The sequence below is a fragment of the Limanda limanda genome, chromosome 20 (genome assembly GCF_963576545.1).
Source record: "Limanda limanda chromosome 20, fLimLim1.1, whole genome shotgun sequence".
NCBI lineage: Eukaryota > Metazoa > Chordata > Actinopteri > Pleuronectiformes > Pleuronectidae > Limanda > Limanda limanda.
Window position 1 is genome coordinate 11391457 of NC_083655.1, and position 27874 is coordinate 11419330.

The 27874-nt window shown below is 43.8% G+C and overlaps 1 protein-coding gene across 1 annotated transcript in view; it reads left to right on the plus strand.

Moving 5' to 3' along the window:
- Window positions 1-27874, plus strand: part of sema5a (sema domain, seven thrombospondin repeats (type 1 and type 1-like), transmembrane domain (TM) and short cytoplasmic domain, (semaphorin) 5A) — a 92912-nt gene that overhangs the window by 22141 nt on the left and 42897 nt on the right. Inside the window, exons 4-13 of the mRNA XM_061093947.1 lie at window positions 126-188; window positions 3319-3417; window positions 7706-7919; window positions 9993-10278; window positions 11560-11695; window positions 16126-16330; window positions 20040-20247; window positions 22038-22155; window positions 24803-24984; window positions 26170-26313. Of these exons, the coding sequence (XP_060949930.1) occupies window positions 126-188; window positions 3319-3417; window positions 7706-7919; window positions 9993-10278; window positions 11560-11695; window positions 16126-16330; window positions 20040-20247; window positions 22038-22155; window positions 24803-24984; window positions 26170-26313 (1655 nt within the window). The remainder of the gene's footprint in view (window positions 1-125; window positions 189-3318; window positions 3418-7705; window positions 7920-9992; window positions 10279-11559; window positions 11696-16125; window positions 16331-20039; window positions 20248-22037; window positions 22156-24802; window positions 24985-26169; window positions 26314-27874) is intronic.

Genomic DNA, 27874 nt, shown 5'->3' on the forward strand with positions numbered 1-27874 from the left:
GGTTCCCAGAGTGGTTTTCAGAGTGGTTCGTGGTGACATGGCGCCGAAATGTTTATGATGTGTGCTTCTCCTTGATGGTTTATTGGGAGCCTGACACTGCTTTTCCTCTCTCTCTCTGTCTCCAGGAGGCTGAGTGGCACTGCGATGAGTTCACCAAGGGAGCCTGCTTCAGCCGTGGAAAATCTGAGGTGAGTTTAAGTGACGCCGGAGCGTCAGAAATGTCACACTGGTATATTGCTTTATCACGATGCTGAGGAAAACAAGGTTCAGCTCTGGTGTTGTTAAGAAATAAAGTCCTTGTCCGCTGTAAAGTGTATTTCATGAATTTGGCTCGGGTGCGTCCCTGCTGTTATTTGAAGCTGTTGTTAGATGCATCTCAATAACATCTCATCACTACACACTGCATGTCTGATAAATACCAACAAATCTCAAACATCACACACTGTTGCAACACGAGAATCTACAGCCGATAGCTATTCGATCCTGTTCAGACCTGGTATCAACATCCGTCCTGGGTGATCCGATCACAAGTGGTCAGCGCTAAGTTCAGGTCTGAAGATCTGATCACATTTGGAGGTGGAGAGATCAGTTACTTGTCCTGGGGACGATGACATCATTGAATTGACTCACATGTCTCATCCAGCTGGAAACTGAGAAGCACTCAGACGTTGCAGCCGGTCTTAAAGTCTGTTGGCCCTGCGGTGACATGGCCATGCATTAAGCGAGGCCACTATTGTGACTAAAAATGTGATGACTAAGAGTCACCCGAGATTACTCTGATGACAGGCTATTTTCCCACACTTGACAAAGCGCCCTCCAGAGCCTCAGGAGGCGACTGATAAACTGATATCCACATGTAAAATTTATGGAAAGTCCCTTTACTAGTATAACTAGCTAGATATTCAACTACAGCAATCTTCCAGACAGCTGATTGTTTGGTTCTTACATAAAAACAGCACATGGATGAATTTACCTCCAGAGCATCAGTGCTGCTTGATAGTAACAGGTAAAAAAGCAGAAAGTTAAACCTCTGAAGACAGATATCACAGATTTCTCTTTCGCTTTACAGGCCGTGTCGAAACACCTCCAGAGAACACATCACAACCAAAGAGCTCATGAAATCAAGAAATTGTCAAGTTATGATGAAACATAACGAAGCTTGAGAGCAACATGGAGCGCTCTGTTCAGCCGCAACATATAGACTCGCTGGGTATCCCTGCTTTGTATGTGTGATCGAGCTCAAAGAGGCATTAAATCAGCTTGTTGTGAAGTTAAAAGGTTCCCGACCGCACCTTAACTCTTATTTATAGATGACCCGGAGAGGGAGTTCCCATTGTTTTTGTAGATTCTTCTTTGTTCTCGATTGTATGTTTTTGTGGTTATAGCTGGCATGGGCTCTCTAGCCAACAGCTGGTTTAGAGAACTGCCCAGCCCTATTCACTGTGTGAGAGTGTGTGTGTGTGTGTGTGTGTGTGTGTGTGTGTGTGTGTGTGTGTGTGTGTGTTTGTGTGCTTGTGTGTGCGTGCACCGCCGTGTATTTATCCCCCTGTGAAAGGTGGTTAGAGACCCATAATAGGCATACTGGCCAGCACAAGATTGTGAATTACAGACCAAAGCCAAACTCGGTCCTTCAGAGTCGCTGCTGTCTGCTGGAGTCCAATTGTTTTGCTCACTGAGGATCGGCTCCTGTTCACTAAGAACCGCATTAAAAGTCTTCATCCTCCTGCCGCTGACAGGGCTTTCGATGGTTTATTACCTAACTCAGTGCGCACCAATATACCATCGCTTAAGCCATTACACAGATACCTCGCCTCTGTTTTCACTGCCTTTACAAGTGATTGTAATTTTTTTTTCTCTCTCCTAATGCACACGTCCGCTCTTCTCCTATGTGTTTGATTTATTCGCACCAGGAGAAGAAAGGAGAGTTAAATTGACTTGACAGGACTTGATTGCCGCCTCTGTTTTGTTTTATAATGCGAGAGCCAACAGCACCGCAGCTCGGTATTGCAGTTCGGACTCGGCATATTTGTCAGGAAGTTTTCATAAACAAGTCAACACGGTGAGGCTGTGCAAATATTAAATACGCCGGTATTTACCGTGGAAACAAAGGAGAATTGAATTACGTGGACTCCTTCAAAATAAGCTCTCCACGCACACACACAGGCAGGCAGCACATAACAAGATGTACAAATAGCACAGATATATAGGCATACAATATAAGTTTAACCACACACACACACACTCACCTGTCATTTGTTATGAACAGGCACACACATAAACACACACACACACGTGCTTAAGCTGTGCTGAGCACCAGGAAACAAGTTGTTTTACGAGTCAACCTCTATCTTGATGGGGAGAAATAAAACCCCTTGCTCCTCTCCCTTCTTCCCTCCATCTCTGCCGCGGTGCCCTCCGCTCCTAAATCAGACCCTTTTGGGGGGGGAGGGGGTGTGGTGCTGGCCTGAGCACCTTGAGTGGCTCAGACAATAGCAGATTTACAAGGTTTTAAATTTCTACGAGGACCCCTCTTCAGCCCAGCCGCGGCCCCTTTACCGTTTTAGGACCTCGTCCCAGGACAAAACAAACGCCGCTCCCTCTGACATGATTACCGACTCGCTCGTTGTTACATTAACTGTGAGTTTTTTTCTCGATGCTAATCCCCCCAGAAAACCTCCGTGAAAGAGCTCACGCCAATCAATCATCCCGTCAATCATTCTCTCCATCCGCCCTGCTCTATTCGCCTGGCGCTTTTTAACCGAGTGGTTTGTTCGTCAAAAGTCAGGCCAAAAAACCTCAAAGCAGCGAGCGAGCAAAGACACGAGTGGTGAGCATGTACTTCGCCATAAATTACAGACAAGTGGTTTGAATTGATTAATGCAGAGAGCGAGGCTAAAGAGAAACATGATTGAGCGATGAATATTAGAGGCTGCACTTCCAATTCACTTTTTGACCGGTCAACAACAGCCGTGGGGATTTTTCTAAACCGATCCTGAGTGGTCTTCTCCCACGCCCTGCTGCATGTGTCTGTCCTCCACCTCGTTCAGATCCCTCCCCCCATCTGGTGCCTGTTGAATTAAGATGTGACACAGCTAAGCGTTGCAGGCATTAGCCGTGATTTGACTCTGTCAGGCTTGGCCACGTTTGAGAGGAGCCTTCCCTCGGTTGTAGGTTTTTGTCTCATTTATTGGCATAAAGTGTAGTTTCGCCCCCCCCCTGCCCAACGATTGGGACATTATATGTCAATAGACGGATAATGGTGCTGCTGCTAACTGCTTACTGTGATGTGTGTGTGTGTTTCCCGGTGTGTTTCCGCAGGAGGAATGCCAGAACTACATCAGGGTGCTGCTGGTGAACGGGAACAGGCTGTTTACCTGTGGAACCAACGCCTTCACCCCCATCTGCACCAACCGAACGGTATGAACAAGTGCATCCTCTCCTCCATCCATGATTCTTATATTTGGTTCATACCATAGACCTAGATATGTAAAAATGGACGACATGACTGTTCCCCTTAAGTGAAGCCAGAGTGTCTTAACTTACAGGATATAAATTGTGCCTCCTCCATGGTAGTATAGATGGGATAGAGACCAAACAAAAACATGACAAGTGAGAGAAGCTTCGAAAAGCCTTTTGACACTCTGCAGTGCAGCATATGGATGTGAACAGCAGCTGCAGGGGCTCCAGTGTTTTTTTATATCTCTGTAATACTGCATGTGTCACATTTATTAGTCACTGTAGCACTGAAAATCCATAAGTGAACACCTGAGAAACAGACCTTCATAAGCCATTATCCTTGAATAACAGTGATATTTCATACAGAATAAGTCTGATAACACTGCAAATAAGACCGAAGTGCTATTGATTGAGCCGACGGTGTCAGAAAGGAAAGGTCAAAGATGAGCAACGTGTTTAATGGAGGTGCGACTGAGTCGTGTTTTTCATATCGCAGGCTTTACTCTCATAGCTGTTCCTGCGATGCAGTCAGTGACGTAGCCTAATTATCAGTCTTATCAAGCGTGATTATTTCAGAAGTCACCTCAAACCTGTCGAACACAGCAATCAAAATATTGTCTGAGGCTCATTACTGCCAATAATCATGTGTATGAGTAAACACAGTCCTTGTCTCATTGTGCTGATTTGCCCTTCTTCATGACTCATTGCAATTATTTACCTCTATATTCTCTTTATAATCATGTTGTCTTTTCCTCTATATTTAATTGTAGTTCTGTGTGGTGTATTTTACTTCTCTTTCTTAAATCCCATGCTGACACAGCAGGGTCTTGACACAGTAAGAGCATTACTTTTTTATATAATTAACCACTGGTCTGTGCTAAAAACCATGTTTCTCTGCATAAGTATCAGCTAAGAGACCTATTGGTGACAGAGGCCGACTGAAGTTAAGTTGAGAACAACATGTACAAATTCACGGGCCCAATCAAATACCTGCGTCAGTGGGATTACAGAGGAGGAGGAAGCATGGGGTTTACCATTATGATGACATTTGTTTTTGTCCAAAAGCACTGCATACAAAGGTCACTGACTCATAATGGCTGTTTACCACTGTGGAAATACATATAGCAGAAAATGTCATGACATTATTATCGCAGTATTTCATCAGGCACTGTCATATTTATCCACTGAGGGTCCGCTAATGTGAAACACTGGACGGCCACAGGAACGTCCAGGGAATCAGGCTCAGGAAGATTTACTATCAGCTGTGATGGATGAACAGGGGCCGCAGAAAATTCTATTAGTTTAATCAGAGCTCTGGTTATAGATTAAACTGCTTCCTCTGACTTTTAGCCATTTGTTGTGTACGAGCATAATCATGATGAAAGAGTGATGAGAAAAGTTTCTTTGGATGACAAGTCATTCGGGGAAGTCTCAGTCAAACATAGAACAAAATTCAAATTATATGTTCTTTTTGGTCTTTTTTATTTTTAAAATAGTATATTTTGTGAAAGATAATTTAAACAAAGAATATATGTTGTTACTCTTGTGTTTTTTCATTATAATTCAGAATAAGCACCAAAATACAAATAGTTTTCCTTATCATCTTGTAGTTTTAACATAAGTTTTAATTGTAAACAATCAAGATAATCTGCCAATGACACAGATTGCAGATGTTAAGATAATAATGGCAGGTGTTAGACTGATGGAGACAGTGATTTTGGACCTTATGACTACAGAGCTGATAACAATGTTTATTATTGTTTGAGTTCTCGTTAAGTGTCCCCACCCACATTTAAAAAACCTACGGCAATTAAATGTACTTATATAAATCAAACATTAAATGTACAATATGCTCATTTTGGCTCTAATAGAGTGACACTGTTCCAGTCATTAGGTCTATATCTGTAACTCTCATTAGATAATTGTTCAAGTAAATAACCTCCTATAGAGGGTGTTATAAACAGTTTTGTTTAAGTGAGACTTTTGGGAAAGCGTCCCCATCTGTCAAACTAGTTTCTATCAACCACTTGCATTTTCAGACATATCATTAATACGCTTCTTACACTCGGCTGAGGTGGGAAAGTTTGCCTTCTGATGAATCTGTTATGCAGCAAAGTGCCGTGGAAACTGACAGGTGACGAGGAGCTCGTCCAATTAGCACATGAAACAAACTAATTCCGTATCTCGGCTTTGTTTTCTCGACGTTGTTTTTCCATCATTTGAAGTTTGACTGGCGCTCTCTCAATAACTTCATTTTGTTGTGTCTGCGGTGCCATAATTAAAGCCGACTGAAGAATTGTTATGAAGCAACTGTTAAACTCGGTGAACAAACTCCTTATATTTGCACAGTGGTATGGGACACACACATATTGATTTGCGTTTCTTTTTGACATTTATCTGGAAATTGAGTTTAAGAATTGCATTTGGATGCCTATTCCCCTTATCGCCTGTTTAGATAAATATTTTTGGCTGGACCACGTTCAGAATGAGCGGCCTCCAGAAAAAGATGTTGTGTCTGACATGATGTTCACACCCAGTCATCCGCAGTGGAGTATCAGTGAAGGTCCTATCCACTAATAGATCTCAGAACACATGTCGTGCTTGTGGCTACGCTCCCTGTCATTGAGGCTAACTGAAAATCCTCTCCATAGCCATGAGAATGTGTCAGTAAAAACCAGACGTGGCCTCCGACCGGCTCTCACAGCGGTCTGTCTCAACTGTGAGCCGTCCCTCTCCAAAAAAAAAGCTTTCAAAGAGCAGAATCCTCCAGCTGCTGGCTCCACTACAGAGACCACTTTCACTCCGCTTCCTCCAAATGCAACGGATGCGCTGCAGTCCATCTATTTATCTCCCGGCCTCTTGTTTTATTTTTTTTAAATGACCCAATTGACCTCAGTGTGGCTATTCCAGCCCACGGAACAAGCCCGGTCAATGCCGGGCTTTCATCCGAGGCCGTTGCTCAGACAGCGCTGCTCTGTGGTTGTTGTGGTTTGAGATGGAGCAGAGGTGGCGGGAGTTAACAGAAACCCCCTTCATCTAAATTGACCGGCTCCAGGAAATTGGCTAAAGTAGTCCCCCCCCTGAATGGAGTGTGACCTCCCGTGTGCAAGAGCTGCCCACAGATTATTCAGTCGGTAGAAATCTAAAAGTGCGAGGAGCGAGGTGAGATGGAACTCGAGGCGACAGCTTTTCCCCGAGGTCTTCCCGCCGCCCGAGTCAAATAAGTGGAACCTGACTGATTGACCAAAAATTGCGAGTAGAACGATTTTAATTGCCTTTTGCACATTTCAAAACAGGAGATAAGGAGCAGTGCAATCTTTTTTTTTTTTTACTTTTAGCCCACACTAAGATTGGCCTGGATGGAAGTTCAAACCATGAGCTAATCCTCATATACCGTGTTTACTTGTGCACCACAAACTGTAATTACATCTTGGATTTAAAAAAAAAAAAAAAAAAAAAAAGGCTTCAGTCCTCGGTATTCGGGTCTGAGTCACCGAGCTATGGCCTGTATTTTCTTTTAAGTAGGAACCAGTGCAGTGTGTCAGGACTAAGCCAGCGTCATGCTGTAAAGTATGTTTTAAAAAGCAGGGAGTCGGATTTGGCTTCGTATTCAAAGGCAGAATGCAAAGAGAAAGACTGTATCCTACATCAAGGCTCTTTTGAATTCACACAGCCTTTTTTTAAAGATGGGCTATGGTATAATAATGTTACAACCAGGCTAACAGCTGGCTGTGTGGTGCAGACATCAGAAGCCAAACCAGGGAAACTCAACATTCAAGAGTTTACTTGATTTAAGACGCCTGTTGTAGGAGTTTTATTGCTTTCTTAACAGGTGGTTTCTTAACATTAGACTAGAGGCAGCTGCTCTGATTGTGAGTTTTACACCGCTAATGATTCTTAATGTGTTTGCTGATTTTGTTTCCTACTCCTGGAGGTTTTTCCTCTTATATATCTCACTGTGTGTTTGGCAGGAACAAACTAAATATTACCAGACATCTCCTCTTTGGATTTTATTGCCGCCCTTTCCAACTCTCCACTATATTTTCATGCAGGTTTTCTACAATCATCCATTATTTAGAAATAACACAAAAATGCACCTTGCTCCCACAGATATTGTATCTTAGTTTTTTACGGTCTCAACTTAAGGTATACTGCTATTCCTTTAGGGCTGATGTATGTGTCCTGAAAACAATTTGTTTTTCCATTTTAAAATGTTCTTCCCTGCTGCTTCCCTCTCTCTGTGTTTCAGTTGACAAATCTGACAGAGATCCACGATCAGATCAGTGGGATGGCGCGCTGTCCCTACAACCCGCTGCACAACTCCACCGCCCTCATCACCTCCAGCGGGGAGCTCTATGCCGCCACTGCCATGGATTTCTCCGGGCGAGATCCTGCCATCTACCGCAGCCTGGGCGGCCTCCCACCGCTGCGCACGGCCCAATACAACTCCAAGTGGCTCAATGGTAAATGTTGTAGTTTATACGACAGCGGCAGTCGGAATCCTGCAGCTAGTGGTTTAAAACTTACCCTGCAGCTAAATCATGGCAGCAACATTGATATAAACTCTTATTCCTCTTTAGGAATTTGTCTACAATATAAAAGCGCCACAAATATTTTGTTGCTGCAATGCTTAATATTTAGCTGAATTACAGAGCTTTAATTTTGAAAAGCAAGATTTGTCGATTGATGAACAGACCTCTGCGATGGCCAAGATGTAATATATGAAAAAATAACACGTAAAGTAAATAAGTCCAACTTCTATATAAACCACATATATGAACAGTAATTAGGGTTGCAAAGGGGCGGAAAGTTTCCAGTATATTTCCGGAAAGTTTCCGGAAACTTTTTATATCTCTGGCATTGCATTAGTGTTTTTTTACAAACTTTTTTCTCATCTTATTCTACAGAACAATGCCACGTGCACTCTCTCATGTGTGGAGACATTTCACCCCATCCAATGTAGAAGGAAAGGCTGTGTACATTTGCAAATACTGTGCAAAGACCTATGTTAAGAATGACACAACGATGCAGAAGCATATAGTCAAGTGCCCAAAGTTTCCTCAGGGCTCAAATCAGCCTATAACAAAACAAAATGTTTATATTTATGTCTGTATATGACAAGGTAAATACAGTGAGTATAAATTATCCACAAAATTTCCAGTTTATTCCCGTTAATTCCCCTATATTCGCCTTAATTCTCGTTAATTCCCATGGAAAGTTTCAAACTTTGAATATTCCCGGAATTTTGCAACCCTAACAGTAATTAAGCTTTAGTTTCAGTCTATGTAAAATATGTAGATTATAATTGATGCAAAACAACAGAATCTGGTCGATTTAGAGTGGGCACTGTGGTGTAAAACATGCTACATTAAACAGGATGGATATTTAACATAAAGAAACACAATAATGGACAAAAGTGACATCAACGCTCCAGCTGGTGGGGATTCAGTGGGTTGCACAAGCATAGTTAAGCCTGGCAGATGGTTATCCAACATGGGAGTTTGAATCGGCCGCCCTCTCGGTGAAAGGATGGTGCTGCTTCTCCATTCACGACCAGGCTGAGCAGAGCGGTGCAGCAGGGGAGAACACCACTCCGTCTCCGTAAATGTTCGGTTGCCTTTTGTCTGCAAAAAAAAGCAATTATCTCTAAAGTTACTAAGCAACTAAAAGAAATCTCTATATTCATCTCCGCTTTTTCTGTGACAGATATAATATTTATCCGAAATCAATGTCGTCTTCCCTGAGAGCTCGGACCCACTTCAGACACTCGGCTCCTCAGTGCAGGTCGGAGAACTTCACACGTTTTAGGTGGCTGGCCCGCAGCGGAGCGGGTGAATCAGTTCCATGTCAGCGAGTGACTTTTATCTGATTCACATTTAAGATAAATTGAAAAAAAAAGAAAGAATTCAACCTTCTGAGAAAAGGTTTAATCACTAATTTTATGGCAAATTGATTTTTTTTCCCCTCCTGCTCTCCGAGGGGGCCGAGGACAAGAGGATTGAAATGAGTGGTTGGTGGGGGGGGAAACACGCTTTCATTTAAAGGTGGATTAAATCAATGTCAGGGGGAATAAAGTGTGCAGTTTAGATCCAATAGTGTCGTACATGAAGATGAACGCCTCGTGGTGACAGTGTTGTGTAGGTCGCGTGTTTCCGATACGCCGAGAGTTATTACGTTGCACCTGTTTGGGCCATTTCTCATTCCAACCTTTAGGTGTGGGGGGGGGAGTGAAAAATTAGTTTTCTTATTACAACACAACGCCATTAATAACAAGGTCCGTAGTTATTAATCCTCTTCACCTGCTGTTGTGTGGGGGGGCCGCACGCTCACACACACTGAGTCAATCAGTCATGGCGTATACCCTGTTCACTCGCCCCTTCCCCTCTCTCTCCGCCTCAACCTTAAATATTTTTCTTCTGGTATTTCCCTCCTTCTCTCTCCTCATACTCCATCTTTCTCTCGGCTGTCTTCAGTTTTTTATTACAGCTTTTTTCTCCGTCGTTCTCCCACTCATCTTATTTCTGCTTCTTCGACAGAACCCAACTTCGTCTCCTCCTACGACATCGGCAACTTCACCTACTTCTTCTTCCGAGAAAACGCGGTGGAGCACGACTGCGGCCGCACAGTGTTTTCCCGCGCCGGGCGAGTCTGTAAGAACGATATCGGCGGACGCTTCCTCCTGGAGGACACGTGGACGACCTTTATGAAAGCAAGGCTGAACTGCTCCCGACCCGGAGAGATCCCCTTCAACTACAACGAGCTGCAGGGAACCTTCTACCTGCCAGAGCTGGAGCTGCTCTACGGCATTTTCACCACCAACGTGTGAGTAGCATGAGATGATTAAAAACCCAATCATAAATCATTTACTTTCTTCATACTTCAAAAACGGGACGGTGTTCCATCAGATTTTAAATCCACAATGAATCGTTAGCTAAGTCCAGACCCCCGTCCCTGGTTTCGCCTTTTGTTCTTGCACATGACAAGTTTAATCAACGTAGTAAGATTCCAAAATTCGTAATAGTTTTCCAAACAATCTGTCATACATTTCAGACGAGTAGATGAAATCTAATTTCTTCTTGTTTCAACCTGGCAACCTTCAGTTTAGTCAGCGAAATGTTGGCATCATAGGGAATGAACCCGGCACGTGACCTTATGGTGCCATACATACTGAAGACATATGAAAGTGTTGTTCAAGTCCAAGTGAATAATAAGTTAATTTTCAAATATAAACCCTCTCCTGAACTCACAAACCATCGACAAACATGGTTGCATAATGTAGCCGCCATCTGAAATTTGAAATCTAATAAAAGAAGGTTATTATTACACTGTATCATGCAAACAGAGCCTGGAAGAGAAGGGATGTAAACTATTGTTTTCTGTTTCACAAACAGAGCAACCTTTTCCTCTTTTTGTCTCGCTGTGTTGTTGTTTTTTGTGCTTTCTCATAGTCACAAACACACTCACTCACTTGCTCACACACACACACACACACACACACACATACACACACACATTTACTAAAAGCTGAGTAATCTATTCTTTATGGTCAATGCCTTCGCAGCGCTGAAAAAAGGAGTCTTTTGAAGGGTATTGGAAACATTTCCCCCTGCAGGCACAGAGTTTAATGAACAGCCGCAATGGATTATAATTCACATCGCCCAAGTCCCACAGTATGAGTTGAGAGTTAATACTCTCATTCTTTACTTTCTCTTCAGCGGGGAGAGATGGTACTTGTTGAAACTGACAGCTTAAAAAGTCAAAGCTGTATTTCAGGCCTGAGATCTGAACAGTTAATCAGACAAGCTGCACAGTTTAATTGTGTCCTTTCGCCTGATTTACAGTCCAATAATGACAATCACTTACACTAACGTCTGCATCCGTCTCCTCCGGGGTTTGATTTGTATTTTTGGGTGAACGTAGTAAACATAGTGAGGTCAGCTTTACAAATAGCAACACAATCTCTACAGTTTCCTGCTGCTGCTGCTGTGCTGCTCCTTATCAAAATGTCTTTACTCACAAGGTTCCCTCTCTCACCCCCCTCCACCCCCCCTCCATCTTCTCATCCTTTGGATTCCTCTTCCCCTTTTTCTCCCTGACATTCAGGAACAGCATTGCTGCATCTGCGGTGTGTGCCTTCAACCTCAGTGCCATCACACAGGCTTTCAACGGGCCCTTCAAGTACCAGGAGAACTCGCGGTCGGCCTGGCTGCCGTACCCCAACCCCAACCCGGACTTTCAGGTAACACAACAGTACAGGTGTGTGTGTGTGTTGGTGGGAGAAGACAAAGGAAAGGAGAGGCGGTGCACTAGTGGCAGAAACTTGGACTATGGGCAGAAAAGGTCTCTGGTTCGTCTCTGGTTCGACTCCACGGAGAAACAACAAAAAGACGAACCTGGATTGATCTGTCCAAAAATCCAAGAGGATTCTCCCTACCCTGTCTAGTGCCCCTGAGCAAGGCACCTTACTCCCCTAACATCTGCTCCCCGGGCGCCGTACATGGCTGCCCACTGCTCTGTGTGTCCTGCACCAGATGGGTTAAAAGCAGAGGTTAAATTTCCCTACAATTGCATGAGTGTGCTTGTGCATGTCTGTGCATGTGACAAATAAATGTATCTTAATCTTAAAGACTCTCCATCCACATAGTTATGACTTGATTTTAGATGGATCTAGTGTGACTCCATCAATATTTAATTAATATTAGGGTTTTTAGTAGGATGTAATTAGGATAAAAAACTTGAATTGTTTGGCGCTAGAGGATAAGTGCCAGGTTGTATGATTCTTTTGGAATCATAGTGAAGGAGGTTTTGTTTTCACCACTGTCTTTTTGTTTCTTGGTTTGTTTGTTTTTGTGAAAGATTACGCAGAAATCTAAAAACTTACCGATTACCGACACTTGGAACGATGCAGAATTCATCAGGGAAAAGTCCATTACATTTTGGTGCAGATCCATTTGTGTTTTTACACTTTATTTAAATTGTGAGATTGGATGTTATTTTAACATTCTAGCCTATTTCTTGGAAATTAATTTATGGATCTTGATGAAAACAATCAGGCATGTGTGCAATTTGGTGCAGATAACAGCCAATAAAACAACAGGACATTTCCATCTCTAGAGCCAAGTTGCTTGAATGGCTAAGACCATGTTTATTGAGATGGTTTGTAAACTCCGTGTGTGAATTTAAATCCACAGCTAATGGAGAGGAAATTTATACCCAACACCCAATCAGCCAAGCAATGTGCACAGCTGGGTGCACGCCTGAGGAAATGTATGCGGATGGAATGTATGTGTTCATCCCGATGCCTCTGAGTCCCAATGAGGGTGTCACTCTCACTAATTCCCTCTCTCTCTCTTTGAATCAGCCCTCTCGCTGCTCATGAACACACATCACGACCGCTCGTTATTAAATTCGGTGACTTTAACAATCGTGCAGTCGCTCCTTTAAGATGCCTTCGTCTTTTTTTCACTGTACTCCGTCCTAATAAACTGTTGTTGTTTTGCACAAATGCCACTTTATGTTTATACTCTGTGGTGGAACAAGTGGAGGGGGGGTGGCAATCCCCAAGCAACGCCGGGGCACTTCATCCCGATATGAGGCGCCGTTCGATCCCGATGACACTGGGGGGGAATGTTTTATTAGCGGCAGAAGTGGCTCTCAGTTGTAACAGGCTTAGCAGATATTGAGGGAGCTAATCCACGCGGCTCTCCATGAAGGATTGAATTCCCTGTGACGCCCGGCTGCCAGCGGATGACACACGTCTCACTTCCACACGTGTTTCCCATCACGGCCCTTCCATCATGTTTCCGTCAAACCGGGGCAGAGGCAAGGCGCCTCGTGACGCCTGCTATCGAGAAGTTACACACACACACACGTTATCTTTAATGACATGCTCATGCAGGAAAAGTGCTAGCTGTGACAGTTTACAAAAAACGGCACATGCACACACCCACAAATCTGTGACATGTGAAGCGTCTCCCTGCCTTCACGCATGCACATATCTCTGCATGTCAGCCGCTAGCAATACACATTTTGCCCGGCTTCAAGAAAAAACAATTTTCACTATCTGGTCAACGCTGACCACAGATTTATCCAGTTCAGCACACTTCAGGTACATAATAGAAGGGTTCCCATGTACCATAGGCTTTCATAAGGCTGGTGTTCCTCCAGGATAAACAAGGATCAGTTCTTCCTCTCTATCCCCATCTCTCCATTTAAGCCCCGGTACAATAGCTTCTCCTCAGCGCTAGACTGATGCGCACTTTATCTAGGTTCCAGTGACATCTTAATCAAGCATTTGTCAATGTTGGGGGATTAGATTTACGAGCTCAGGATTTATGGCCTGTCTGTTCTCATCCGTCCGTGCGCACACACCCACACACATTCACCTGCAGGGATATATACCTGGAGAAAGCCACTGACCACATCTTATAGACAAATTCACACACACACACACACACACATAAGACAGGGTTATAGACTGCTGCCAAATAGGGATAATTATGACTGTGAACTCATCACAACACACACTGGTCATTGATTGAGAGCTTAATTCCCCGTCTGTCCGCAGAGAAAATCCCCCTATTTATTTGAACCACACTCATTGATCCCGCTTGGTTTATTCGGGCAATGAGTCATGTTCCTTGTGCATTAGGAGCTAATAACGTCTCTGGGTTGTATAGGGTTTCTGTCCATCTGTAATTATTTACTGTAAAAAAAAAAAAAAAAAGAAAAAGCCTTCATTACTAAGCTCCATATATGGGAAAATATGTAAAGTTAAACTCGGAGCCAAATGCTGATAGAAAGTTGTGTGAGATGTCAGTTTTCTTTGCTTTACATCTGATGAATGATTTGTTTAGATTGAGAGCCAACAAAATATTGGATATCATGTTTGAGATGATATCTCAGGATCTCATTTTAAACAAAGGCCCATTCTGCAAATACATGTCGTACACCCGCCATACATCTCCGTGGCCCTCATCATTCTGGCAGGGCGGCCGCTCGCTGATGATGAGCCGGACAGCTGGGTGTAGTACGGGCCGTCAGCCAAATGATGTCCCTCACCTTGACTCCACCGCGGAAACCATCAGCATCCATCTCCCTGTGCATTCACCTCAATGGTCAGCGCCTATGCTTTGTCTCACTGTGGCAGGAATACCATCACGCGGACACTTTAGGATTTAATACGCACGCAATGCAAGGACAAACCACAAAAGGAAAGCTGAGACATATGTCATTATGCGACCGACACCAGACGAGTGGAATACATTTTCGCCATAAGCAGGAGGCATATTCGCGGCTCACAAACACACACACAACAGTGTCGCATTCCCCTCGTCCTCCGGGGCTTTAATTTCCCCCATCTCCTGATGTAGCGAGGTCACTGATCCGTTTCCCATTCAGGGGGGAAGCCCTCCGCGTTTCTCATCTGTCCTTCCAGGAGAAGGCCGAGGATTGATCTGCTTGAAGTCCCGGTGCTGCCGCTGGTGGAGCTGGTCAGCGGGAACTAATCGCCACCCAAGGCATCCGTTTTCATTTCTTGCTCGACGAGCCTGTGTACGATTCGCCCGGAGCGACTTCCCGCAGGGTTCGTGTGATGGTGGAGCGCGGCGTGAATTCGTTTTCTAGGAGACGGCCTATTCTTTGCGGATGGGATCTCAATCCACAATCCTGATCCCCCATCATGGGACCTCTTTTACCGAAGAGGACATGCATGGTTAGCTTTACTGCTCCAGCTCTGCCTCAGCTCGGCTGTGAGCGTCACCTTGTCCTGCTCCGTTTGGTGGAGAAAACACTTCATTTACACCCCCAAGAAGAATATTGTCACCGTCACACCATGTGAAAATAACCTATCAACATGACAACTTTGGGTATTGTCATTGGAAAGTGGCGTTTAGAAGTGCCTCTGATCACAGTGTCTTACGTAATATACAATTTCCTATCTAATACAAGCAGTTCCCTTTATTGAACTCTTTCTCACGAATGAACCGTGGGAAATATCTTCCATACCAGATATTGGCAGCATAACTCCACCGGGACATAGAGAGTGAATGTGGAGTCAACAATAACCAAACCAAATGCGTGAAAAAATCAAATCTACTTGTGTTTATTAATGTGGAAACAACTGTGTTTGGAACTGCAGTGTTTTCTAGGCCCCTGAAATCTCATGTGTGAGTAATTTTGATACTTGAGGCCCGAAAAAAATTGTATCAACCCTCTGGGACTCTGTTGTGTGAATGATATTGCAACATTTTTATTTATAAAATACGAGTATCTGTTATGAAGCCGTAAAGAGGAAACCATTCTTAAAACGCATATTTCTGAAAAACACATTATTATTGGGCGACCAATAAACCTCGCCAGCAATATATATGCATATGAGGAGGAATCTAATAAAATAGATAACTCCTTGCTCAGTTAAACATTAATTTACTCTGGTTCCATCAGCCGCAGTGTATTGACTACAAGGCCTTAAGGTTGGGAGGACAGCAAACCATTGCAATGAGGAAGCAATTGACTTTAAAGCCTCGTTCGTTTAATCATTCAATCCCTCACGTTTCCTGTCGGATTTCTGGATTTCTGGCCCTGACTTCCCAGGCTTATTAATATCGCAGCTTGCATCATCAACGGCTTTCAGCAATGTCGTCACTCAAAGCTTTTCCTGTCCCACAGTGCGGCACCATCGACTCGGGCACCTACGTGAACCTGACCGAGAGAAACCTGCAGGACGCCCAGAAGTTCTTGCTGATGCACGAGGTGGTCCAACCCGTGGTTCCCGTGCCCTACTTCATGGAGGACAATGTGCGCTTCTCTCATGTGGCCGTGGATGTGGTGCAGGGGAAAGACATGCTGTTTCACATCATCTACCTGGCGACTGGTAGGTACTGGTAGCATTGTGTGTGTGTGTGTGTGTGTCTCCACATGTGTCCTGTTTGTGTAGATTTGTATCCATTGCTTGGCTAAATGTTTTGCAAAATTTGTCTGTTTTCATCCATGTTTAGCGTCTATGTTTACATGCTTCATTTATTACATTCTCCTAGGATTTGGTGGTTTCTTAAAGTCCCTGAAAGCACATGTTCTCAATGGGCTGTTTTAATATGAGCAGTAGGTTCCTTCATAAACACACACTTTATTATCACATTAAGGAACTTTGGTTATTTCACATGTGGTTTTGTCTTTTATGTTTGAGTGTACGGTTTAGATAGGGGTTGCATGCATGCATGTGCACCAATCAGTTTACTGGTTTGAAACATAAGGCTGCTTTCTAGGGCCTGTTCTAAACCCTCCTGTTTGGCCTGTGGTAATACTGGTTGCAGATTTCTTTTTGAAAAGTGACCAGTCCGCAGAACCCTAAAGCTGCACCACCCCTGCTGTCCAATGAGCTGTTCCCCTGTTTATTCAGAGTTCGGTGAAGCCCAAACCCGAACTGGAGAATCAGTTGTTGTCGTGATCGACAGTGTCACCTCTGTTTGTTCCCAGAGCTACAGACGGCTTGTCACCTTTTCCCTTCAAAGTTTATTAATAGTGCGTGTCACATCTTCAAATCGCACCAAATTTGACACTGCACTTTCCTGTGACCTTAATAATACACAATCCAAGTGTTGAGCTGATAACGCTTCTCGGGGGCATGTGTTTCACACACAGACAGACAGGCAGACAGAGATTTTAAGTTGCACATAATATATGCAATAATTGTTGCTTCTACATTAATGAACATTGATCTTTTTAGATAAATACTTAAAATTCCAGTTGCTTTAGGCCCTTGAAGTTCATGTTTTCAGGAGGAAAACAGGCCTGCAACAAGAATAAAGGAGCCAATAGATCTTCGGTTCTGAGGAGACATCAAAGCTCGGTCTGCTGACACAAGTTTAATCACTTTTTACCTCCATGTGTTCTCCATATGCACTGACAGAACACACGCGCATAAAAAAACATGTAACTCCTTTGCTCTCCTGCACAAAGAGCGCAAAGTAAGCATGAGACGTGTCAAAAGAAAACAGGCGGGTAATTAATAATACACAAACAAACACACACGGCTCCAATTTAACCCTCATACTGCATGAACTGCATGAGACAGCCTGCTTATCAGCACACTGTTTAATCATTGTGGCGAGACACTGTGTGATGTTAGACTTGGCAAAGAGCTGAAAACTGTATCAACACGATGGCAGATTCACTCCAGTGTCTGTTCTGTATTATGACACAACACAGTGTATGGATAACAGACGGATGTACAGAACAGAATTTGAACACAGTGACCCATTTCGCTGTGATAATGTAGCATAGGCCCCGGTGGGAAATGTCAACATGATCTTCCTGTAGTAGTGTTATTTTAGGATGTATCGCTGGCAGTACAGACACACACACACACTCACACACACACAGACACACAACCTGTTCCAGTTCACTGCCTCCGTGCTTGGCATCTCCCTCAAAAACTCCCCTCTCATTGTTTGCATGGTGCCATGATCAATGTGGCGTCAGACCCGGAGCTGCCCACACTGCAAGTTCCCCAGACACAAACCAGACACTAATGAAAACATCTGAAACGCTGCCAAGGCCACTGGGTAGCGTACACACCGTACCTAATCATATGCCACTATTAATGCTCAACCGCACTCTGCTGATTGGGGCCACTGCAGAGAACCCGATAGATCTAAGTTAGGGGCCAAAGAAGTCAGGATTTCATCTAAATTGTTATTCGGCACTCGTTAGCAAATTCAACACTGAAGCCACTCTTTACTCCTTCAGTCAGCATGAACAGAACTCAGTTCAAGATATAATATAGAGAAATTCTTCATTAACATGTCTAAAAACAGTGAGACCTTTGATATATATATATATATTGTTTGTTTTGTACATACACAACAACAGCAGAGAAATCCCCAATTTGATTCAAAGTAATGAGACATTTAGTTTTTGTTGCCTTTTAATTGCGTCATATCCCCTTTGCCTGTGGTTTCGCTCGTCTAGTCATGTCTGACAAAGGAGAAACACACTGGTAACCAGTTAGCTGTTCTTGTCTCCCACTGTTTGTATTGGTCACTCATAATGTATCACAGTTATTTATTGCCGTTCGCTGTATAACGTGAATAAAACTTTATTACATGACCTCAACCGTGAGCAAGAATTGCACCTGAGTTGCATCAGGTAGATTTTCAACTGCTAAAAATATCATTTTAACACTATTTTAATATTGTTCACTGAAAAAGGTTGTTACTTTAGTAATTACTTAAAAAAAACAAGTAATACAAAGGTGCCTTGAATTAACGGAAGTTCCCACATTGACATGTCACATTTTATTTTAACACCTATATGAAAAAAGAATGATTAGAATAGTGGCTGCTTTACCGACAAGTAAAAGTAAGATATAAAAACATAAAAATAGTGAAGCAAAGAATAGTACTTATTCAAGTCATTATTACTATGCCATATAAATACATAGTACCTAAAATCGGGGTTGCAATAATACTAACAATAATAAAAGTACTGCGGTGCCATCTTGAAGCAAGTGGAATAGTGTGGTGGCTTTGTATCATCATCATCATCGTATTGTAGCGTATATCAATTTCTCATAGCAATGTAAATAAACCAGTATGTTATTATTTGCAGAAAGGTTTTACATCACATTGTATTTCAGTCCATATCATACATCATTGAGAATGTGGGCCCCATGGCTCCATGCAGTTATGAAAAATTATCAGAGATTATATTACATTTATTATTCCTCATTTTGTCTGTGTAACGTAATATTGTATTAATGTTTCATTGTAGAAGAAATAACTCACTATATGGTTTATTTTAACAAGCATCAGATGACTTGGCTGTGTTTACTGCACATCAGCAGTTAGCACACAGCTCCAGATGTGCCTCCTCACAGTGAGGCTGCAGGCTGCTACCTGAAGGCTTGAATAACATTAGCAAACCACTACGAACACACAACATGTGAGTCATATGTTACTGCCCAACACCCGCTCGGGGCACTGCTTAACTTTCACATCCTCGCACCTATTAGCAAATTCACCCTTCCTTCCTCTGGCATCGCCCTGCACCGAATTACTTGTTTCTGCACGCAGGGGATTTCATGTATAATAGATGATGTTTGTTTTAGCTCTCCCCAAAAGAAGATCTGCCACTAACTTTATCTCACAGGGGCCGACCTTACATTAAAATAAAGGTCAGGACATATTCACAATGACGTTTGATTTACACGCGCTTCTCTTTCAGAAATACTAAATGGTTTCTTTCTTCGGAATATCTCCTTAAAGAGAAGTGAGGCCAGAAATCATGTATTCAGTTGCAGGATGCACCTCCCTGGTTACATTGACAGCGCCGTGTGTTGATGGCGTAACCAGGCTTGGCACGCCAGCCCCCGACAGTCTTTTTGACTTAGTTATGAAGTGTTTGTTAGGTGATAAACGCTGAGTTCGTGCCAGCTATTGTTCAGTTTTGCTTATCCAAGATGTTTTTGTTGTTGTTGTTTTCCTCCTCTATAAAACCCTCCCTCTCCTTCGCCGAATCACCTTCACTCGTGCAGATAAACACCCTCCTTCTTCTTTGTGACCGAATCCTTTCTTCTCTTCCAGACTATGGTACTATCAGGAAAGTGCTGTCCCCTCTCAATCAGTCCACGGGGAGCTGCCTGCTGGAGGAGATCGAGCTGTTCCCGCCCAGGAAGAGGCAGCCGATCCGAAGCCTGCTGATCCTCCACAGCCGCAGCGAGCTTTACGTGGGTGTGAGGGACCAGGTCATCAAGATCCCGCTGAAGAGATGCAGCTACCACAAGAGCCGGGAGTGAGTGCATTCACACGCAGACACCATTAATCTCAATGGAAATTGCCACAAAAGCCAATTTTTAAAGCTCCCTCTCTCATAAGATGCTCTTTATCTGAGAGGGCCAGGCCTGTGTTGTTGGTCAGGGGCCTTTGCTGAGATTTAAAAACCCAGTAAATCAGCTTTTGTCTGAGCCGCTGGAGGTGCCCACAGCCGCCATCCGTCCGTCCGTCTCACTGTCTTCCCCTTGTCGTCTCAGAAAATGTGCATTTTTCCGTCTCGCGCACGGTTCTGCTGCAGCCGTGCGTGTTTTTATCAGATATATTGAGTTTCCGTCTGTGAGGAAGACGCTCCGTCAAGGCATAAATATTGCCAAAGAAAACCCAAGACACAGGCCGAGCTGTGAAGACTCACCACAAAATTGGGATCCCATCCATCATCACTCGCAGGGACACGGGCTCACACCTTGCATTCCCTATTCCGCACACATTGAGCCGTTATTGGAATGCACAGAAGACTTAAGGCTTCATATTACTGCTGTGACTCCATGTTATTCACCGCAGCCATTACGGCACTTCATCACCTCGGTGACATTCTCTTTTTCTTCTTCTTCTTCTTCTTCTTTTTGAGAGAACTAAAAAGAAAAAACAACAGCAACAACAGATAAAAAGAAATGAAACCACGCGAAGGGACCGGCAGCTACAAAGAGAGTTACTGGGTTCATCACTGACATTTCTTTGAGGTGTGACTTGTTTGAAATATTAGACGGCTGTCTGTGCAGCTCACTGATGGGCGCTGTTCAATCTGTGAGGCCCTTTAGGCTCTCTGAGAGACAGGTAATAGCTTGTTTCTTCTTCCCTGTCATTTAACACCACCGTCGTCACCCCTGATATCCCTTCCCGGGCAGATGCACACCATAAGTTTCGGCTTTCTGATCGCCACCCAGACGCTACGTCAGCCTCCCTCAGCCTTTTCCACGTTCACGTACGGATGAATGCGTGTGATCTTCCGCCTTTTCACGAGTGAACTTGTCTGCAGACGAAACCCGCAGACAATTTTGGTTACATTTCGCAGAGGGCATGTCAGGCTGCATTGACGCCTGTGGCTCAGAGATGTGTCAGTGGGCTGTCGCTGCAGATTCGCATTTGCATGAAGAAGAAAAAAAGTAACATCAGGCTTTTTATTGCACTCAATAAAGCACCTGAAGCAGATACGACAAAGACAGATACAGCTATCACTGCTATTTGTAGGGCTGATAGGGTATTTGAGTCAGAAAGGAACGTGTGTGTGTGTGTGTGTGTGTGTGTCTGTATGCAAATGAACAATTGTAATCCTGGTCGTCGGCAGAAGATTACCTCAAAAATCAGTCGGCAAATTGTGTTTAGACATCATTTTACAATGCTGATGCGATGCAGGCATTGTAGAACATCCCAGTGCTCCACATTCAAAAGTAAATAAAAATTAACATTTCTCTTCTCATGCCTTTCTGTTTTTTTGTCTCTTTTCTTGAGTTGCTTCTCTTCTTTCTACTCTGACGTCTTTTCTCCTCTCCCGTCTTGTCTCTCCCTTTGTCCCACTTCGTCTTTTTTCCTTTCATATCTCCTCCTGCAGTCTGATGGCAGATTCCATGTCTTTCCCCCCTCTCTATTCATGCATGACAGGTTCATATTCCCTTAAGTCCATTAAAAGAAAATGACTACTTTCTCTTTCTCTCTCTCTCTCTCTCTCTCTCTCTCTCTCTCTCTCTCTCTCTCTCTCTCTCTCTCTCTCTCTCTCTCTCTCTCTCTCTCTCTCTCTCTCTCTTTCTCCAGAGCATGTGTGGGGGCCAGGGACCCGTACTGTGGCTGGGATCTGTTGCTGAAGAAATGTACCACCCTGGAGGAAAGCGTCCGGATGAGCCAATGGGAGCAGAGCATCACCAAATGCCCCGTGAGTGTCACCCCGTGCTGCCACCTAATCTTCACTCACTTTATTGAAGTTCACTTTTCCTTTTTGCTGCTCTTGCTTCCTCTTTGATCCGTACTTTCAGAACTTCAAGTTGGTATAAAAAAAGAAATCCGTGCTCACTTGACATATAGATGTAATCCTCTCATCTGCTCCCACGACTTACAAGCAACAGCTCCTCAAAGCAGCCTCGGAAACATATCCGCTGTATCGGAGGAAAAAGTACATTGGGACTGAGCCACTTGACCCCCGAGAATGATCAAGAGTTCTGCCTCACTCGTTCACCTCTGACCACTTGTTCTCGAGCCAAACAGCTCCACCGTTTAGTTTAATGTGCACCAAATTGGGGAGCAGTGCAAGGGGGGGGGGCGAGCCTCTCGGTTTGAGCCTGGCTCAGCTTCTTTTCAGTGTTTCGCACATCATTTTCAAGCCGGTCGCAGCAGAGAGGGCTGTGTGCCTCCATAGCCTTTTCGTTTTGGCTTCGTGTTCAGAGGAATATTTGGCACCGAAGTCCCCGAGCACCCAGTGGTGTCTGTCGGCAGAACGGAAATTTACTGCGACCACACAGACATGTGGACACAGACAATCGTGGACGCACATGTGCATAAACAGGCACATTCTAGCTCTCGGCTTCAGCTGTGTCCCAATTCCGAGCCCCCCCCCCTCCTCCTCCTTCAGGTGCTGGTTAAGGGTGGCCCTGAGAAGGAGTCATCCATTGGAGCTTTTGTTGATCATTTTTCAGACGCATTTGAAGGAGCGTTCGAAAAAGGGACATCCTAGTTGAAGCCATATTTTCATTAAATCCATTCCATTCCGTTCCTATCTAAACTGCTAATAGTTAATATTTACGAAAAATGCCCTTTCTGCCTTCTTCCCAAAATTAAATGATAACATTTATGCTTCTCCTGTTTGTAAAGAAAATATGGAGCAGAAGCGATAGAGCACATTTCCACCTACCAGCCCCTCTTAAGCTCACTAATTAACAAGTTGTGTGTCTAGTAGTGAACAGGGAGTTGCTGCTCCTCGCCAGGAAATAGTCTGGCACATTTTCATATTAGTACAACTTGTCCCTTTTTTTGTACACTTTCTTTTTATCTCACTGTCTCCTCGCTCTAACATCAAATTAAACCCAAACGGGAGATGTCAATCTTCTTTAAAAAAAATGCATCTCCACAAATGGCAGATTATTACTTTAAATGCAGGAACTGATCAAAGAAGATAAACATTATTCCTGCAGCAGCCGTGCAGCCACTAATCCTTCCGTTGATGTATTTGCAGGCGGCCGCCGGTGCCTATACCTCTGATGGAATCTTTATTAATTCACTTAACCTTTGTTAAACCAGGTCCATCCATTCAGAGTGAGCATGAATTAGCTGCGGCAGTAATAACGTTGTGTGCTGACAGAGAGGAATGGCTGAAGCAGACGAATGTGGTCCGCTCGCCGCAATTAAATTCAAGTCATGAAACCCGGACAGGAAGATTTTTATCGCTTTTAAAAACGTTTAAAGTTTTGCCATCAACAGTTTGCACAAAGCCAAACTGGCTGGATGTCAAAGTGACGGGCAAAACTTCCGTAAAAGTAGTTTTTAATCAGCATCCACTCGAAAAACATGATGTTACAGAATAAAAAGGAGACAGTTATTGTAATTTTGCTCGGTAAAAAAGAGAAATTATATGTATCCACAGAAAACATCATCCTTCAGAAATGATCTGTAATCCCGTTTCTGGTGTCTTCTCCTTTCTATCCTTCCTTTTTAATTAAAGAAATTGGGCATTTCCTCATCCCTAAAAAGATATGTTTATTTACAAAGAAAACACGTAATACAAATAAGATCGGATGCATGTACCGTATAATTTATAGCCTCTGCTACAAATGATTGTTGAAAGAAATGTGACGTGCCTTTCAGGGGCTGTTTACTCTCTGCGATGCAAATGTTCTCTGTCTTAGCCGAGCGCCGACCGTTTAGAATCACAGCCGAGTTCAATTACCAGCGAGAGCACGGGCGACATGTTAGTCCTGCCTCTGCCAAAGCAGCTGATGATGAGGCTGTCTCTTCTCCTTGTGTGAAAGTCTTCCTTTTGCATTTTTAAATCACCCTGAAATATCGCAGCGACATGCCTCATTTCATCTGATTTTTTGTATTTAGCTCGTATCGGCCGGGACATCACTCGTAATTCACCTCCCCTGGAATATCGAAGACCGTCCTTGTTTCATTCTGTTTCGTCTCAAATATTTATTTATGTGGCCGCTTTTTATTTCCTCATATTATTACCTTGTGGGAATGTGTCCATTCACCGGCTTTCGTTTGCCTTTCTGAATCACTCGTTTTTTGCTTTGCCGGAATCGCATCATAACCTCAGACAATTTTCATACATCTTCCCCGTGTTTAAGGCACATTTGTGCTCCTGTAACTGCCCCGATTTGAATGGGCTATAAACGGTGCAGTGCAGTTATTTTTTTGCATCTGTTTGAGAGGAAATTGATTTCTGTTTGCATCCTCCGGAGCCATCGGCTGCGTTTCCCAGAGCAACACATCACCGAAAGCACCGGTCTAATGCAGCAACCGGTTTCAGAGAAAAGCTATTACCTTCAAATGTTTTATTTCTGCTCCTTTTGTTGTGTTCCCAACAGATCCGTAATGTGACGATCGATGGAGGCTTCGGAGCCTGGTCCGGCTGGTCCATGTGCAGCCACACTGACGGTGGGAGTGCGGGGGCCTGTCTGTGTCGGACGCGAGCCTGTGACCACCCGGCCCCTCAGTGCGGGGGCCAGCACTGCCACGGGATCAGTGTGGAGGTTGCAAACTGCTCCAGGTAAAATGTTTCAGTGGAACAAATCTGCAAATCATCCGGCTGCCTTTATCAGTGTTCTCTGAACATCTCCACAGCTGGATAAAGACAGAGAGAGACACATATATAGACTTGTTCCCTGCGTCCTCACAACTATTCATTAGTAATCCTATTGTCGGCTCTCAGCTGACGTTCTACAGAGTTCAAATTAACTGTGATGATGCTGCTGCGCTTCCATCTGCTTATTTAACAGAGCATGTGAATGTTTTCTCTCATGAAAGATACATGTTTGTTAAGTAAAGGGAAAGCCACTGATAATATTATTCTCATTGCTATATTCTCTTTTTTTTATTCATGTTTCCCCCTTGCTCAACGTCAAAACTCAAAAGCAGCACAAGCTCACATATGAGAGGCTGTAACATAGAAATATTATATAACATATTCTTTTAATTATTAACAGTCTTTCAAATTAGCCTTTGATTCCTTTTCTATTCACTGTCTAATTAATAAATTCACTGTTTTAAACGCTAGTTGAATCACATGGCCTCAACTCATATGACATTAGTTCTGCCAGTGTCACCTTATACAGACTTTATACCTTCACATATATACTGCAGCATGAAAAATGTGTGTATCTAACTACAAAGACAGAAATCTATTTCTGCCTGTCCGTGTATCTGTAGTTCGATTTTCTTGACAACCACTCGTCCAATTGACTTCAAACTTAGCGGCAGTGTTGCTAAGGACCCAAGGAGCATTGACCGTGAAGTTCACGGATGAACGGTTCTCTTAATAAAAACTTTACTTTGTTGGTATAAGGAAGCTTGAAACCTCTGCACATTCAGTATGTTTCTGTAACAGATATTTAGTATGAATTTGTTTGGATGATTCTTTCAAAAAAAGCGACATTTTGGAAGAGAACTGCAGTCGATATTTAGAAATACTAGTTTTACAGTTTCAATTCTCAGTATGTCAACTTCAGTGTGCATTAATATTCTTCCTTCAATTGACCATTAAGCACCGGAGACATCAAGGTGCTTCATAGTGCAGATGTGTCAAATCAAGTCCACGCCTTTATTCCCAAACAATAAAGTTGGCAGAAGAAAGATTTAACATCTAGCCATGATCATCTTATCGTGATGTTGTGATGATTTGGCCACCTGACCATTAATGGCTAAAGTGACTCACTCTGATGTTGCGTCTCCATAGAAACGGCGCGTGGACTCCCTGGACTCTCTGGTCTCCCTGCAGCACCAGCTGCGGCATCGGCTTCCAGGTCCGTCAGCGCTCCTGCAGCAACCCGACCCCTCGCCACGGAGGGCGAGTGTGTGTGGGCCAGAACCGCGAGGAGAGGTACGCATCACACGCGCCCACACGCTTCTACATTTGAAACACGTGTGCTGATTAAAGCAAAATGCATCCTCTACATGTTTGGATTTCTGTCCGTGTGTGAGAGACGCCAGAAAGAAGCTATTTCGCTCCATAATGTGCAACCTACAATTAGGAGGGACGACTTTGACTGTGACTTTTTCTTTTCTTGTTTTTCCTCATATTCTGTCTAACTTTGTGACAGCCAATTAGGAATGCGTGGGATAGGCCTGTGCTAGGGTAATTATCTGGCTTTCACACACAGGCCGAGTCTACGTTTTGAAGCTTTGGGGGCTTTGGGGTAGAATAATAGCGTTTTTAAAGATGTTTGTTTGGTTCCTAAGCAACCTTCTAGGCCGGAAAAACATTTTTTCTTTTCCTCAAGGACAAAGTGTGTGACGGAGCACAAAGAGATACATAAAGCAGCCCAGGTAGAAAAGGTCTCGAGTGCAGCCAACTCAAAGTTAAAGTTGTATCCGCCTCGCAATATATTGTGGTTATCTGGGGGGTTTGCCAAATCAGCAAAAGATCATTGTGTTTGAAAATGTTGACTACACTGGTTAAATCACATTATTTCAGCCTCCCTGGCTCAGACTGGCCCCTGCAGTGTCTGTGATAGAGCCCATGTTTTTCATCCAACTCCCATTAACCAGCGCTAAAGTGCAAAAAAGATACAGTGCTGATAGTGCAGGGCGGGAGAGAGGAGGGGAAGAGGTTACCTATCATCACCACGGCAACAGAAACAGCATTGCAATGGACAAGTAATTGGATACGGCCTTCAAGGATGAACCATATATTACATCCCTCTTTCCCACCCCCACCCCTCCTCGCTCTGCACTTTTTCATTTCCTCTCTCCCTCCTCTAACCTCCCATCGTCCCCTTCCTTTTACTCACTAATGCTCCCGGTGGAGCGCTCCTTGAGAAAGTGTCTGCTTCACGAGGAGGGAAAGTATAGATGGAGTGACCGACACAGACCAGTTACTCACCAGACAAACCACCGGCTGGTGCCATGGGAGACCAGGGGCAGGTATTCACAGCCCGTCTCTTCTGCTCTTCTCGAGTTTTAATCTCCTTTCTTTCCATCTTCCCTCTTCTGGCTCTCCGCACTTGCTCTGTTTCAGCTATTTAAAACACCTTAGGCCACTGTAGGTAACCAGCTGTGAGGATCTTTGTGTGGGTCTGTGTGTGTGTGTGAGTCCAACAAATGAGCAGACATAGAGATAGAGTGTGTTAACAGATGAATTATGCCGAGTCAGTTTGCATCTGCCTCAGGGGGTGACAGGTAAGATGAAGATGCTAGTGTTTTTTCTGGGGGAGTGTGTGTTTCATTTGAGCGTATCCAGATGTGACAGAAATGTATATCCCAATGAACAAAGTAGGGCAAACCTCTCACTGGATGTCTGGCCTGCGTAGCCGTGGCCAAAGAATTCCGCTACATCTGTTGTTTATATTTGCCCATGTGTGAAAAATAAGTCTTCTCTGCAAACTTGAATCCAAATGGCATGAAAACAGGGGGTCTGGGTTCTTTCAGGGAGTTTGCTTTAT